We start from the raw sequence: 15649 nt of genomic DNA on the forward strand, positions 1-15649 counted from the left end.
TGCTGCTGGAATCAGCTTCCAGAAATGATCAGATGTGCTCCAACATTAGGCACATTCAAATCAAGACTGAAAACACGTCTGTTTAGCTGTGCCTTTACTGAATGAGCACTGTGCTTCATTGAACTACTACGTCGCACTATTATGTCTTTCTTTTCTTTTTCATTCTTTTATAACCTGTTTTAACACATTTAATCTGTTTTAATTATTTGTTTCCTTTGTTTTTTTAATTTTATTATGCTTGTTTCTTTTATTCCTGTTTATTTAAAGCACTTTGAACCATCGTGTACGAAATGTGCTGTAGAAATAAACTTGTCTTGCCTTATTTATATAAAAAACACCTTATTGGATTACAATATTAAGGGATTACCACTTTATGTTTGTGCTTTCAAATTATTTTCCAGTATTTTAAATATTGTGTATGTTTACCATCATTAAATTAAATACTGTAATATATACTATATTAGCTTTTTATCGACCCTTAGCAACCATATTCTCTAAAATATCTGCCCTCAAATTATTATAAAATGATTGTTAAAACTGCAAGCAGCAATGAAAGGGACGTCGCACCCGGGCTTACTGCTGCCCGATGGCCTTAGGATGACAGAGAACAGTGCACAATAATAATTTAAGCTGATAAATGTAAAGAAACCCTGAGAAAATCACCCCTTTTTGGCAGAAGACTCTAGCTATTCGCAATACATAAACAATACTTAAATTTGGTTTTGACCTGATAATCCCTATAGGAGGAGTTGGTTAAAGTACAACGCCTAGAAATGGCAATGCCACATTTTTTTATTATTGTTATTATTTTCATTTAAGGAAGTTAAAAATGTCTGACTTCCTGTTTGATTGCAGCTTTTACTCCAATAGACTGTGTGTGTGCCATTTTTTTGTATATGAGTGTGAAACAAAGCTCGCCGGGCACTTCGTTGATTATTTATAGGTGGCGCTGTTCAGCCAGTTTGCTAAACCCACTTCTGAATCCCATAACAAACGTCAATTTTTGCCACTGCTGGTGTGTGTTACAAAATTGTGAGTTTTCGTGCATGGTCAGACCCTTAAATATGCGATTATAATAAGAAACAGAACAATTCCAATTGGGCCTACGCACCACCAGTGCTCAGTCCCTAAATAACAGAAGAAATATGTCTTGCTGATTATGTTACAGCACTGTCTGGGTATCTAAAGGAAACCTTAAAGAGTGTAAACAACTTATATTTGTGAACGGTTATTCCATTGAGGATTATTCCATTCACTTTGATGCTGTGTAAGCCACGCAGTCACATGTACATGTGCAATGTCTGAAGTTCTGAACAAATACTACAGCCCTAATATTTATGCATTTGTGTTGGTTTTTATAGTGCTGTGCATACTGTAAGCGCCTTGGAGCATCCATAAAGTGCTGTGAGGAGAGCTGCGGGCGCTCTTTTCATTACCCCTGTGCAGCTGCTGCCGGAACCTTCCAGGACATAAAGACATACACTCTCCTGTGCCCGGATCACATCCAACAAGCCCTCGTCCGATGTGAGTTTCACTGTTGTTGTTATTAGTTTCACTATTGTTGTTTTTATTTAGAGTGTCATATTATTTATTAGTTTTGTATTATTTTAAGTGGCTCAAAATTGATATCATTTAAAGCACAGCTAATTTGACATTGCACTGCATACTTCTCCACCCCTGGCAGCCAGTCACCATTCAAAAATAAAGCATTTGCCTCGTATCTCATGGTGTTGCATCAACTTTTCAAGCCGGAAGAACCAAATTGCTTAGAAAAGCAACCAATTTTTACTTCCCAAGAAAATGTGTGTGTGTCCTGATACTCTTTTCAGCAATGTGTGACCTATAGAAATAACATTTTCTGAAAGTCATAGTGTTTACATAGATATGTCAACACTTTTATTGACAAATTGGGTCAAATGTATAGTATTAACAAATGTGACATCATTTTAAACCCTCTGATCTTCTGTCATCTTTAAGCCTTAGAAATGATAAACTTTTTATTTAGAGCAGAGGTGCTTAAAGTAGGGCCCACGGGCCAAAGTTGGTCCGCCATCCCGTCTGAAAAGAAAAGGAAAATGATGGGGAGTTGGTTGGTTGGAATTCCCATTTCAAATTTACAATAACCTTTAGTTTCTTTGTTTAATTAAGGAGCTACAAAAATCAATGATGTAATTAAATGTTGTAAATGAATCAGACTTTTAAAATTTAAATAATGTCCGTTGACAGATTGACAAGGCACAAGACATCGGTGAGCAAAGCAAATACAGGAGCAGCTCGACTAGTGTATTCAGCATATATACATAAAATACATGCAGTATATTGCAAAAAGGAGAGCATCCATCCATATTTTTGCTGCATGTAAAATGTACTCTGTGGATTTAAAGGCACAATCTAAATAAATAAACTCTTCCTTTGTGTCTCTTTTCAGCGAAAGATGGTGTGAAGTGTCTGGTGTGTGACAGTTCTGGAGACTTACTCGATCAGCTCTTTTGCTGCACATGTGGTCAGCATTACCATGGGACCTGTCTGGATGTCACTGTCACCCCGCTGAAGAGGGCTGGCTGGCAGTGTCCGGAGTGCAAAGTTTGCCTCTCATGCAAGTGAGTAACCAGCTTTTTATGTCCATAACTAGTCACTCGTCATTCATAAAAACCTATGATTTTTTTAGTTGATTATTGCATTTTTAGCAAACATTCAGATTTGACCTTTTAAATTTTTTTTAGTTTTTTAGTCATTGGTATTAAACGTTATCTAATTAGACATTTTACCCATTTTCTTTTTTCATTTGTCAATCCGACTTTAATTATTAAAAAAATAAAAAATAAATAAATAAAAAAATAATAAAAAATATATTTATTACAAATATAAATAATATTATTTTTATTATTAAATTAATAAACAAATGTAATTATTACAAATTTAACTAGTGTTGTGTATTTTTTTTTTTTTTTTTGCAGCCTTGAATTAGCTTAGTGTGTATTTTAAACATACTCTCGTGAATGGAAACATGGCATGCCTTAACAGGGTGTCTTAACGGATCTTCAAAAATCTTAAAAAGTCTTAAATTTATAAATAGTATAAAAATAAGGCCTTAATTAGTCTTAAAATGTCTTAAATCTGCATTTTAAAGGTCTTGAATGCAATCGAACAGTCGAACCGCCAGAGCAAATGTGTGTGCTTGACACAGAATTACAAATCAGCCTTCACTTAACACAACACTTCAATGGACATAATTGTGAGACATTGAGCTGATGTGTACAATAGGAAGAAATAAACAAGTAAATAAATAAACGATCCTAACAAACCAAAGATCAAAGCAAATTTTCACATTATTCCATCACCATTTTCAATCAATGTAAAGTCCAAATATATCATGTATTCATTAAATCTTTGCCCCAAATCCAAATCCCTAGTATTACAAGTTGTTATTAGTCAGCTCAAAGACCATTTTAAGTTTTAACACTTTCTATATAATAAAGAGTGTTATTGATGGTATGATGGTAATTAATTAGTTGTGTGTCTTTTTTGGAAATTCGATGCTGTACAAAAAATATAGTATACCATGGGTCTTAAATTTTATTCTGTGTTATTTAAAAGGTCTTAAAAGTCTTAAATATAACTCTTAGACGCCTGCAGATTCCCTGCTTAAAGAATTTGATAGTTTGTGTGTGTGTTTTTAATGATCAATACTGACTGTGACTGCTGAGTAGGTATGGGCCGGTATAAGATTATGACGGTATGATAACCTTGGATATAAATCACGGCTTCAAGGTATCCCAGTATTGAGATTATTGCTCTAAAATATATTCTTTTTAATTATCTGGGTAAAAAACAAAACCTCTTTCCCTTTGTAAACAAAATATTTTAATTTCAGAAACATACTAAGTATTTTGGAGCCGTAAACATGTCAGGCTAAATTATTAAAATGGACTTCTGTCTTCATTTGTTTCAAAAACACAGATTTATTCCAATTTAAAACGCCATCTTTGGAGATCTTTTCTGCTGGAGATACTGCTGTCCTAAAAAAAAAAAAAAAAAAAAAAGTAAATAAAAAATCTTACTCATACCTTAGGAACGGTATAGCAGAACATTTTGATGATTTTAAAACCTTGACTTTTCCCAACCGTGGTATACCTTGAACTAGAGCTGCACAATTAATCGTAAAAAGATCGTGACCTCGATTCGACCCCCTAGACGATCTTAATCCAGCATTTCTACGATTCTGCCAGTCCAATTTTCACGTTCAAGGGAGAAGCAAAGGCGGCTGCACGAGTCTTTTCATTCTTTCACATACATTGCTCTGTGACATGGGCACCTCCAAATGATGTTGAAAGAGTCACATACTGTATTTATATTGTATAATTCACCTACAAATGTCATTTTTGTCTTCATATAATGCTGTATTCGCGGCCGGGAAATCACACGTGACGTGAGCTGCTGACTGTGAGCTGTAGTGCGGGCGCGCGCCCTACTTAATGATAGACATGCGTGTGTCTCCTTTAGTGAACAGAACCTGCTGTGAGTAACAGGTAATAAAGTTGTAAATAGTTTTGAGTTTGTGGCACAGAGTGATCGTTTGAGAGCCGCGCGTGAAGGATGAACTGCACTTAGCAGTGAAAATGAAACTGAAAGTGAGCATGTCATTTAAATAATCATATCGCATTTTACAGTTCTGACTGCGACAAGCATTTCATATGTTTTTTTCTTTCATAGCGAACACACAGTTGTGCATGAAAATAAATGTTTACAGTGTCAGTATAACTACTCTAGCCTATATAATGTTGATTTTACCAGTAAATTAAATGGTGTAATAATGTTGTCAATGATTGCAAGCATATATCTCAAACATAATTCAACATCAGAATTATTATAAGTAGAGTAGAATTATTTATAGAAACCAGTAGACGTACACATAATATTATTATTGTTGTTTTACCATATGTTTGAGAGAAAAAAATAAAAGTTGGCGACTCATATTAACCCTTATTTTACATCTACAGAATGGTGAGAGAACCGTGATCTTTATTTTAACCCAAAAAATCTCAATTCTCATTTTAGCCAGAATCGTGCTGCTCTACCTTGAACACAGTTATTGTCTCGTGCCTATTGCTAATAGATCTGATTTCCTGCACTTCAAAATGTGTGTACAAACTGTCTTGTCTATAGTGTTTTGTTGAGGAAGGCAATTGTACATGATTATACATTTAAGGCATCAGTTGCAGATTAAATGAATCGGTTGCAGTGTAAATAGATTGTAGCTTATTTAACTTCTGTCATCTACTATGTTGAGATAATGATGTTACAGTTGTAGAGAGAAAGAATGAACCTGCATCCTTCTCAATCTGTGGCTGAAAATGGATGTAATGTCTCAGCAGTGCTGTAAATATCAGACGACGTTCTCATTTAATGTGGATTTGCATTGGCTGAAAATATAGGCCTGGAAAGAGATAAATCTTCTGAACGTCACCCTCACATCCTCTCAGCTCTATAAATCTCACTTTCTCCTCTCTGATTTAGCACTTAGACGCGTTTGGGCTCTGCAAATCCACAGTGAAAGTCTTATTGCTCATGGGGAGAATGTAATGGTGTGTTTGGGTAAATGTGGAATGAGGTTGTGTTGGGCTGAAGAGGAATGGCTGTGATGCATTGAGAGTAGATATTTAAGTAGTGCCTGACAAATGCAGGTGTTTTGATTATGTGCAAAAAAAGTGTGTAAGTAATAAATAATATAAATTAAATGCATGCTCCACTTAAAGGGATCGTTCACCCAAAAATTTAAATTCCGTCATTATTTATTCACTCTTTTCTTGTTTCTTATTATTCTTTCTATTATTTTTGTCACTAAAAGGCTGTATAGACTGCAGAAATTATTTTTTAAAAGTTTAGTCTGCACCAAACAACAGGTTATTTTGGTCGTTTAGATGTTAGTCTCACTGTTGTATTGGATTGTTTGTCTACTGCAGGGCTATTCAATGAACCCGGCCCCCGAGGCAATCCGGCCCTCCAAATAGTGTGATCAAGACATCAAAATAAATTTAGTTCAGTCGAAAAACGGCCGCTATAGTTATGAAGTGACGTGCGTCTGTTCAATACAGCATGAGCTGCAGAGGCTGCACAGAGCGTGAATTACCGTAAGCGAGTAGCGCGGGCAGCCGAAAACATTTGGATGTGTTTGTAGAAAAGGTCTTTTGTACTATGCATTGATATTGCCATTAGGAATGCAACGATTAGCTGATTTCACTATTAACTGCGCTTTACTTTGTCACAGTTAATTAACCACTTAAACTCTGCTGTTATTTGGGGATTTCCGCCCGGGTTTTGCCTTACCAAATTTAAAAGCTTCCCAAATCCACATGCAGAGGTGTAAATGCAAAAATTTGGTATCATTTTAAAGAAAACCCTTTGAATTTTCATAAAACACTATTGAAAGTGTTTAAAATGACTGTATATGTTGTCTGTGTTATAATAAACACCAAAAAAAAGAGGCGCTTTTTGTATTTTATTTTTTATAAACTCAAATTTGAAAGTGTACCTTTTAGGTTCTGTGTGGTCTAGCGTGCTGTAATTAATTTTGGTGGTTCCTGCACATGTCTAATCATAGGAAAAAAGAAAAAGGTATCTACCATAATCTATGCAAAAGTTATTGCATTCCAATTGATGAGAGGTGCTGTACAAGCCACAGGGATTGATCATTGTTTACATATTCCACTATTCTTTTGTTTGATCAAACATAATTCACTGTGTTTGGACCACGTCAGACATATAAAAGAATTACTTATGCACATCACCTCAAAAACAGAGGAGAATAGCCCTGAAGCACACAGCATAAGGTAAGAGATGACAGCTGTCTGTGCTATCTGGGGCTGCTTATTGATCATGAATGTATTGTTTACATTTCTGCACCATGGAAACACCACAATTCATTCAACAACTGTTTGGCTTATAAATATAATTCAGTAAAAAGAATGCTAGAACTGTATGAGCACCGGCAAGAGATTTCATTTGAGCTACAACTTGTACATGTGTCATATAAAATAATATGAAAATGAACCAATGTAAAATACCTAGCTCGGGTATCCAAAATACTGTGTATTTAAGTGTAAATAACTTTTGTACAGTAGAATAAAAACCAAAGTGATGCATATGTGCATAAAATATCGATTCTACACTTTCAAACGACACCACTTACGGGGGTCTGGTGCAACGCTAGCCCTTTAAATCTGAAATCGAATGTTGATGATGTCACGGACCCGGAGTTTAAGTGGTTAATCGTAAAGGCTTAAGCCGCATTTCTGTTGCACGGAACAAAATGAAACTGCTGCAATTAAACAAGTTATGCCAAGTTTTCAACTGTACGCTAGTTTAAAGTTCCAAGTATGTACACTGCGGCTAATACGCACACACACACCGGTTAAACTATAGCAGCAGCCGTTCCCATATCACGTCTTTTCTGCTTTCAAGTTTGTTATTTCTAATGTAAGAATATATGACAATATGCACGCACAAGCAGAGCAACGTGCTTGTGTCTTTCCGGGCACACGCAGTAGAAAACATCTCACGATGAGAATTGTGCATGTCTTTCAGTGCAATGTAAACAAAAGATATGTTATGTAAAATAAAATACAAGTTAAAAATAACATATGAAAAGGTCTGAATGTAGAAAAAGCATGTGGAAATGTAGAACACTTCAGCAATGCACTACATTTGAATGTTTGTAAAAAAAAAAAAAAGTCTATTGTATAATGCAATGATATTATGTAGCTTCAAAATACGATATACATAAAAATTTTAATGCATAAAAAGCCAACGTGGGTGTCTTAAGGAAAAATACAGCATATGGGCTTCTATATGCAGTTGTGTTATCACTCATATAGCAAGTCATATTTCTCCGGCCCTTTATTTGGGATGCTTTTCATGAACCGGCCCCCATGACAAACTAATTAAATAGCCCTGGTCTACTGTGAAACCCCGTTGGTCCATTCCTGCTCCACATGCTGCACAATAAACATCACATCTCAACTAAAGACACTTTCGCTTCTCTCACAGACATGCAGATTGTTGTTGCTGAAACTGTCCGCTATCTGTTTACAGAATATAGGTCAGGACGTCTCGTTTGGGAATTTGCAAAAGCCCCAAACCCTGTACCTGAGATGCTCTCTGTGTGAGATCTTTAATCTTGTGTATCTGTTTTTTTTTTTTTATTGTCTGGTTTGTAGAAACCCAGGGGACGACAGCAAGATGCTGGTGTGTGACATGTGTGATAAAGGGTATCATACCTTCTGCCTGCAGCCCATCATGGAAACAATACCCACCAATGGCTGGAGGTGCAAGGTAAGCCCGTGTTTGTATACTGACTACCAAACAGCATTGGGACTGTGATGCTGGCCTGCTGTGTATAAAGAGACACTGTGCTTTCATTTTCACTTTGAGCCTGGAACACCCAACATACACGTCTCTTTTTTTCTGGTGTGTTTATAGACTGTGGACTTAAAGAGTCTCCAGCATACTGTATATTCTCTCTGGAATGAGGATGGAGCTGTATTCAATCGCCACGATGAATAAATTACCTTCAAAACGCTTTAGTTTAATTATTCCTAATGTGCATGCTGTGCATAGATGCTTTTGATGCATGTCTTGTGTAGCCTCACTTATGGTGTTGGCTGACTTGGAAGGGATGTGTGTGTGAGTGAGTTGTGGCATAGATGTGTTAGTTTTCTCCATTGGGGATTTTTAAATCCATAAGCCAAAGCAGTTAGTTCTCCATTTAGTCAAAAGGAGTCGAAGTTGGATTTAAAAGGGGAAAAATTAAATTAAGGCATTGTAACTGAATATTTAGATTCTATGCAGACCTCTTGACTACAAGTCACTGTAATAAATGTGTTTTATTATATGTTATATTTCTATATGTAATAATTTTTTTAGCAACCCGATAAGTGTGTGTGAACTGAGACATGGAGTTGAACCGGATTTTGGTAAAAACCCAAACAAAATAAACATTAAAAAAAAAAATCTGAAATGAGTAATGTGTAATAACAACAAAATGACAAAAGGAGAATTAATTGAACTACTGAAGTGTATTTAATACTTTATATAAAAGGTTATTATGTTGGTGACAGCTGAAAGACGCCTCTCATATGAAGAATGAAGTCACATGAGTTGCTTAGGGTTGTGTTTTTCTCTTCAGCAGAGTGTAAAAATCTTGATGGTTCTGTGAGACTCGGCTATTAAATCTAATCTGTATTTTGTATTTTCTGTTGGGTTCAAGTCAGGTGATTGGCTGGGCCATTCCACAGATTTATTTTCTTTCTCTAAAAGCTTTTGAGAGATTCCTTGGCTGTGTTTTGGATCATTGTTTTGCTGAAATGTCTGGTTTCATCTTCACCATCCTGCTAGATGTTGGACTGAAGCAGCTAAAATTCATTTACAATGACCATAGGTCTCAAACTCAATTCCTGGAAGGCTGCAGCTCTGCACAGTTTTGCTCCTATCCTAATCTAACACAGCTCATCCAACTAATCAAGGTGTTTCGAGACTCTTTTGATTAGGGTTGGAGCAAAACTGTGCAGAGCTGCGGCCCTCCAGGAATTGAGTTTGAGACCCATGACAATGACGAAGGGCAGAGAGTTGCTGAAGAACTGTTAAGAGATTTCAGCTGCTGTCTGGGCATTCACTGCCTTTCTACACCTCCCTTTCTTCATGTGTTTAATACTTTTTGCCTGTCGTTTCTTTTTATTACTTAAAGCTTAATTTTTGATCTAGGTTTGTTTTCTTTGCATATATGGATTTCTACGGTTGTTATAAACATCCGATAAAAACCTTAAGTCAACAGCACCTAGAAATATGTTTTATAAGAAAATTGGTTCAACACATTTGTTCAATACTTTGGTCTAATCCCAATTCTCCTCCTTAACCCCTCCCATAACCCTCAAAAGACACTCAAATAGCGTGTCAGAAAAGTCTAGTGACTGAGAATGACCTTTTCACAGTGACTGCTATATGGTTAATGATGTTTTCCTTTGTTTACATTGATGAATAAGGTCACGGTGTAAATGCACTGTATAGTTGCGAGCTTATTGTCACATTAGATCATTATGATAACGTGATATTGTTGCCTTCAGTGATTTCCGGAGGATAAATACCAAAAATATAACGCAACTGGAATAACTACAGCAGTCGTCATCGTCTATCTCATATGAAGCAAGAGCTTGCGATGACATATGATGCCGGTGCTGTAGTGGTGTCCCATTTCTTAGGGGTAAATTTTAAAGTCCTTCCCCTTCATACTCTGTTGGAAGGGGAAAGGGTAGGGGTACAAAAATCACACGACTTGCCTAATTAACCTAAACTGCCTAGTTAACCTAATCAACCCAGTTTAACTATTAACTTTATGGTTAGTATAATATATATGATGTGTCCAGTAAAAAAGCACTCTACAAACAACTGCAAATGAATACAATACAGCAAAGATACCAGTAAAATAAATAGTGCTTTTTTAGGTTTTTATTGTTATCTAACAATAGATAGCAGGTATAGAAACTGAATAATATGATCAAATATACATTGCATACTGTATGCCAACTTCACTGTATAAATGAAATGCAACTTAACACAATGTGATAATGTGACTTATGACAATGTGTATAGTTACACACTATACTGTAAATTACAACAGCTATTCAGCCAGGAGCTGTGAGGGATTTCTAGAATTTTATAGTTTTTTGCAGTTTGTTGAACATTAAAAACAGACAGCATAAATAAGATATTTTCGATTTAAGACAATCTAAAGAAGAGGCAGAAGATTGAAAAAGTTACAAACGATAAATAATTTCTTAAATGTTTACATTCTACGGCATAATCGATTGAATACTAGTCAAATTGGGCACCTCGACATAATTATTGAACGTAGAATTTGTCCGTTCAGAAGAAACTTTCATTCACAAGTTCAGATGAGTGCACTTCTCAAATCTCGAGAGCGAGTTCTCTTTACATCTCGAGACTCATTATTTAAATAACAACAGCTTTAAGTAAATTAGTTGAAAAACATAATAATGCGTAATAATGATGATTAACTGGACATACTGCACTCAGAATGAGTTTACAAACCCTTACTCTGCTTTAAGTTTGTGTTGATGTTGTGTTGACTACTGTGTTTTGCATTGGTACAAATTCCACTTGGTTACACATCGCTTTCACGTGAAAGTGTTCCTAACTTTAGTGCTTACTAATTGTACATTGCTTGTGTAGACATACATTTAAAGCCAATTCAAAGAGTAATAAATAGCATGGGGGAAAATGATACATTAAAATCCAAAACCAAAAAAAAAAAGCCATTTATATAGGAGTATTGAACCATAGAGGTTGTACCAAACAGTTCAATATTGTATTAAGTATCATGGCATACCTAATTTATATCTTTATAAATATATAAGCTGAACCAAATCCTACACCGATCCCTGTCAGACTGCTTCTGTCACTTCGTGGAGGCGTTCAAGAAGCCCCACCTGTCATTTAGGACTTAGAAAAGGAGTCTGTCCATCATCAGAGAGGCTTGGATTTCCCGCAAAGGGTCTGTGGGTGGTTATTAGAGTTGATACATGTCCCTCTTCAGCAGGATGAAATGCTGCTCTTGATGAGCTTGAAGTGCCTTTTATTTATGTATTTTTTTAATTGACATGGAATTTTGTGGTGCTTTTGCTCCTATTGAGCTCTGAAGCAGTCTGATGAACAAGATTTTGAGGATTTGTAGAGCCGTAATTATGCTGGAGCTCAATCTGAAATGATTTTAGGAGAGCCTTTTTTGAATGTTTGCAGTTGACAGTTTGTTGTTAGGTTCAAGTGTCATTGTTTCTATGCGATGTGTTGCTATAACTAAACCTATTTGTTTTTAAATATTGGTTTTAATACTTGAACAAATTTCACACAATTTAGATGCAAATATGTACAATTGCTGTCATTTGGCAGTATTGGTTTATTCACAGTAAGTTTAAACATGAAGTAGTCTGAAAATAGTGAGAGATTCAGATCAAGTCAAGATGAGGGAAAACTGTTAGCTGTCAAATACAAATTAATTGATTGATTGGCTGTTTAAATGGTTGATTGATTGATTGATTGATTGATTGATTGGCTGTTTGTTTAAAAGGTTAGTTGATTGGTTGACTGATTGGCTGCTTATTTGAATGGTTGGTTGGTGGATTGATTGGCTGCTTGATTAATTGATTGGTTATTTTGTTGTTTGTTTAATTGATTAGCTATTTGTTTGAATGGTTGATTGATTGATTGGCTATTTTGTTGTTTGGTTGGTTAATTGATTGATTGGCTATTTGTTTGGTTGGTTGGTTGGTTGGTTGGTTGGTTTGTTGGTTGGTTGGTTGGTTGGTTGGTTGGTTGGTTGATTGATTGATTGATTGATTGATTGGCTATTAGTTTGGTTGGTTGGCTGATTGATTGTTTTTTTATTTGAATCATTAATTGATTGATAGGTGGAATGACTGATTGATTGGCTGTTTGTTTGAATGGTTGGTTGGTTGGTTGATGGATTGATTGGCTTATTGATTAGTTGGTTGGTTGGTTGGTTGATTCGTTGTCGTTGTTGTTTTTTTGATTGATTGATTGATTGATTGATGGGTGGAATGATTGATTGGTTGATTGGCAGTTTGGTTGAATGATTTGGTGATTGGTAGTTTGTTTGAATAATTGGTTGATTGATTGATTAGCTGATTAATTAATTGATTGGTTATTTAGTTGTTTGGTTGATTGATTGATTGATTTTTTGATTGATTAATTTGATAAATTCATTGATGGATCAATTGATTTATTGGCTGTTTGTTTGAATGGTTGCTTGGCTGGTTGGTTAGTTGATTGGCTGTCTGTTTAAATGGTTGTTTGATTGATCAATTGATTGATTGGCTGGCTGACTGATTGATTAATTGATTGGGTATTTAGTTGTTTGGTTGGTTGATTGATTATTTAGTTGATTGATTTGATTGATTTGATTGATTGATTGATTGATTGATTGATTGATTGATTGATTGATTGATTGATTGATTGATTGATTGATTGATTGATTGATTGATTGATTGATTGGCATTTACAATGTTGCTGTTCTTTTGAACTTGCTTCACAATAAATAACTCTAGAACATGAAAAAAGGATTCTCAAATAAATTTGTTGTATAGTGTTGTTGTAAAGTTGTAATATGCTCAATGAAAGTAATTTAAAATGTTTTTTTTTCTGTCATAATTGCGTGATCGTGCATTAAATGATGTTGAAGTAAATTTGAACGTTGTGTTTTGCAGAACTGCCGGACATGTGCTCAGTGTGGCATGAGGCCTAACGGCCAGTGGTCGTCTAATGGTGTAATGTGTGAAGGATGTCAACAACAGCATGAATCAGCGCTTCTCTGCCTCATCTGTGGGCAGAGTCAGGACTCCGGCAGCCCTGCGGACAAACACACATGCTGCACATGCAAGAGGTAGGAAATTACAGCCCTTTAGCCATTACAATGAAACACATTCGCATATTAGGATGGATATTATTTTATTAGGGAAATTCATTAAGTGTCATCCTTTAGTGCTTTAGTGTTTGATTTCTAAATGTTGGTTGAATTTCAACGGTTTCCTGCTCTCTGCAGGCAGTATTTCACCACTTAAAAACACATTGTGCTTGACTCAAACCATGTTTGCACTGACTGGACATTTTTACAGTGCCACAAGAAATGTTGAAATGTTTTAATTATTTTTTTCCCTTACATCTAAATCAATTTGAAGCAGACATGTAAACATGAAAATCAATGCAAAATTGACTTTTTTACATCCATTCTAAGCCACCTCCAAATGTCTTTATTATTCAGATTCTTATCCAATATCAAGACGTCTGACCCATGTTTAAACACATATCCTAATCTCCTTTAACATCCAAGCCATCACAGTGAAAAGATAGCATTTTAATGTGGTATTGTGAAGCAGACAAACTCTCTCAAAATTGAGGTTAAAAATGTTGGTAAGAGATTGTGCAGAGCATAGAAACTTTCTTTGAAACACTACACTGTCCGTTAAAATATATATGACTGCTTCACTATTGAAAACTACATTATATTTCTCATCAACAAGATGATTACTTTTGCTCATAGCTTCATTAGTTCACACAGATCCTTTACAAAATGTACAAAGAAATCACCTTTTTATCTCAGCTTCCACCCTCTAAATTTAAAAGTATGGCTTTGCAAACCCAAGGAACAACCATGTCAATAGTAATTTAAAGTAATCAAAAATAACCCTTTTAGCTATTGTTTTCAGCAGGCATTATAGATATCAGTCATGTCTCAGCATTTGTAACCAGCACCATGTGCTTTCTAATATTATTAATGCTAGTCTTCATTCTGGCAATAAAGTCCATTATTGGTGTGAGGACTCACTAATTGTTGATGAATAGCTGATTACCTCTCTCCAAGCTTCAAAGACTATGATTAACCAATAGAGCACATGAAATCAAATTCAAAGGACATTGTAATTGAACCACCAGCTTTTGAGTGTGGCCCACTGATGTCTTTCTCATATCCTTACATAATATGAAAGGCAGATAGATTTGATTATCCTGATTTGAGTTGGTTACAGATATGCAATTATGCATGTTGCATTTTGTGCCATTTATGTAAAACTAGTCTTCGCAACAACAACCAAACGATCTGTTATCCTTTCAGTATTGTAAGTTTTGACTGACGTATTTAGTTCATCTGATTCTATTAGCTCAAAGGTTATTGTAGTTATGGTATGGTTACAAGCAGGTAAATAGTTTCTAGATTTCCCCCACTTACCATATTTTGTCTTTTCAAACTTTCAAGCTCAATGATTTCTGTCACTTTTGATTCCCTGTGTTTTTAGATTTAACACAGGATCAGTAACATTACCTGTGGCTCACACAAATTCCAAACTCTACCATTGGTTGCAAAAACAGACAGCCCAACTGCTGAACTAGGAAGCATTGAAGTTTTTTAAAGCATCACTTCAGGAATTCAACTAATGTCTGGCTTATTTATAAAATGGCTGACTGGCATAAATGGGGAATTAAAAGAAAATGTATTTTTGTAACTTTTTAATCCAGCATTTACAATAGGCATATTTCAAACAAGATTGTGCACCAGGATTAAAACTAAATGCATGTTTTTTTCTATAGTGTAGCCACAAGGTTTATGAACAGAAGAATCAATGCATGAGATAAGTTTACTAACAAGTTACTTATCATAATAAGTAAATCATTGACTTCTGCTCTCTTCATTAGTCTCAGAAGCACAGATTTCTTTACAACACATTTAAAAAATACATTAGGAACGGTATAACAGAAAAATTTTGTGGTCTATTTTTCCATAGTAAACCTTGAAACCGTTTATCATCCCATGCCTAAATGGAAGTGAAACTGCTAAAACATAAAAATTAATTGCCCAAAAATTACATGATTACATACATTTTCATGTGAAAGTGCACAGGAAGTGCAGCCAGTCAGAGTTTAAAGCTAATTATTTTGCTGTGTTTAAGTGTCCTTTATGGGAAAATTCATTCAAGTAGAAATAAAATAAAATTGGGTAGAAGTTGATATAAAAAAGCACCTAAAAAGTTTTGCAGTCTGTGATTTTTAGTTTTAAAAAATAGTTTTT

The 15649-nt window shown here is 35.2% G+C and overlaps 1 protein-coding gene across 19 annotated transcripts in view; it reads left to right on the forward strand.

Moving 5' to 3' along the window:
* kmt2ca (lysine (K)-specific methyltransferase 2Ca) overlaps positions 1-15649 on the forward strand; it is a 213316-nt gene that overhangs the window by 99179 nt on the left and 98488 nt on the right. For all 19 annotated transcript variants that reach the window (XR_002456618.3, XR_012399696.1, XR_012399697.1 and 16 more), the window contains exons 8-11: positions 1362-1524; positions 2429-2600; positions 8217-8331; positions 13296-13471. Coding sequence is in view for 16 of the 19 variants with exons in the window: in XM_005162545.6 (XP_005162602.2) it covers positions 1362-1524; positions 2429-2600; positions 8217-8331; positions 13296-13471 (626 nt within the window). In the remaining 3 variants the exon portion in view is untranslated. The remainder of the gene's footprint in view (positions 1-1361; positions 1525-2428; positions 2601-8216; positions 8332-13295; positions 13472-15649) is intronic.

This window comes from Danio rerio, chromosome 24, assembly GCF_049306965.1.
Source record: "Danio rerio strain Tuebingen ecotype United States chromosome 24, GRCz12tu, whole genome shotgun sequence".
In the NCBI taxonomy this organism is placed as follows: Eukaryota; Metazoa; Chordata; class Actinopteri; order Cypriniformes; family Danionidae; genus Danio; species Danio rerio.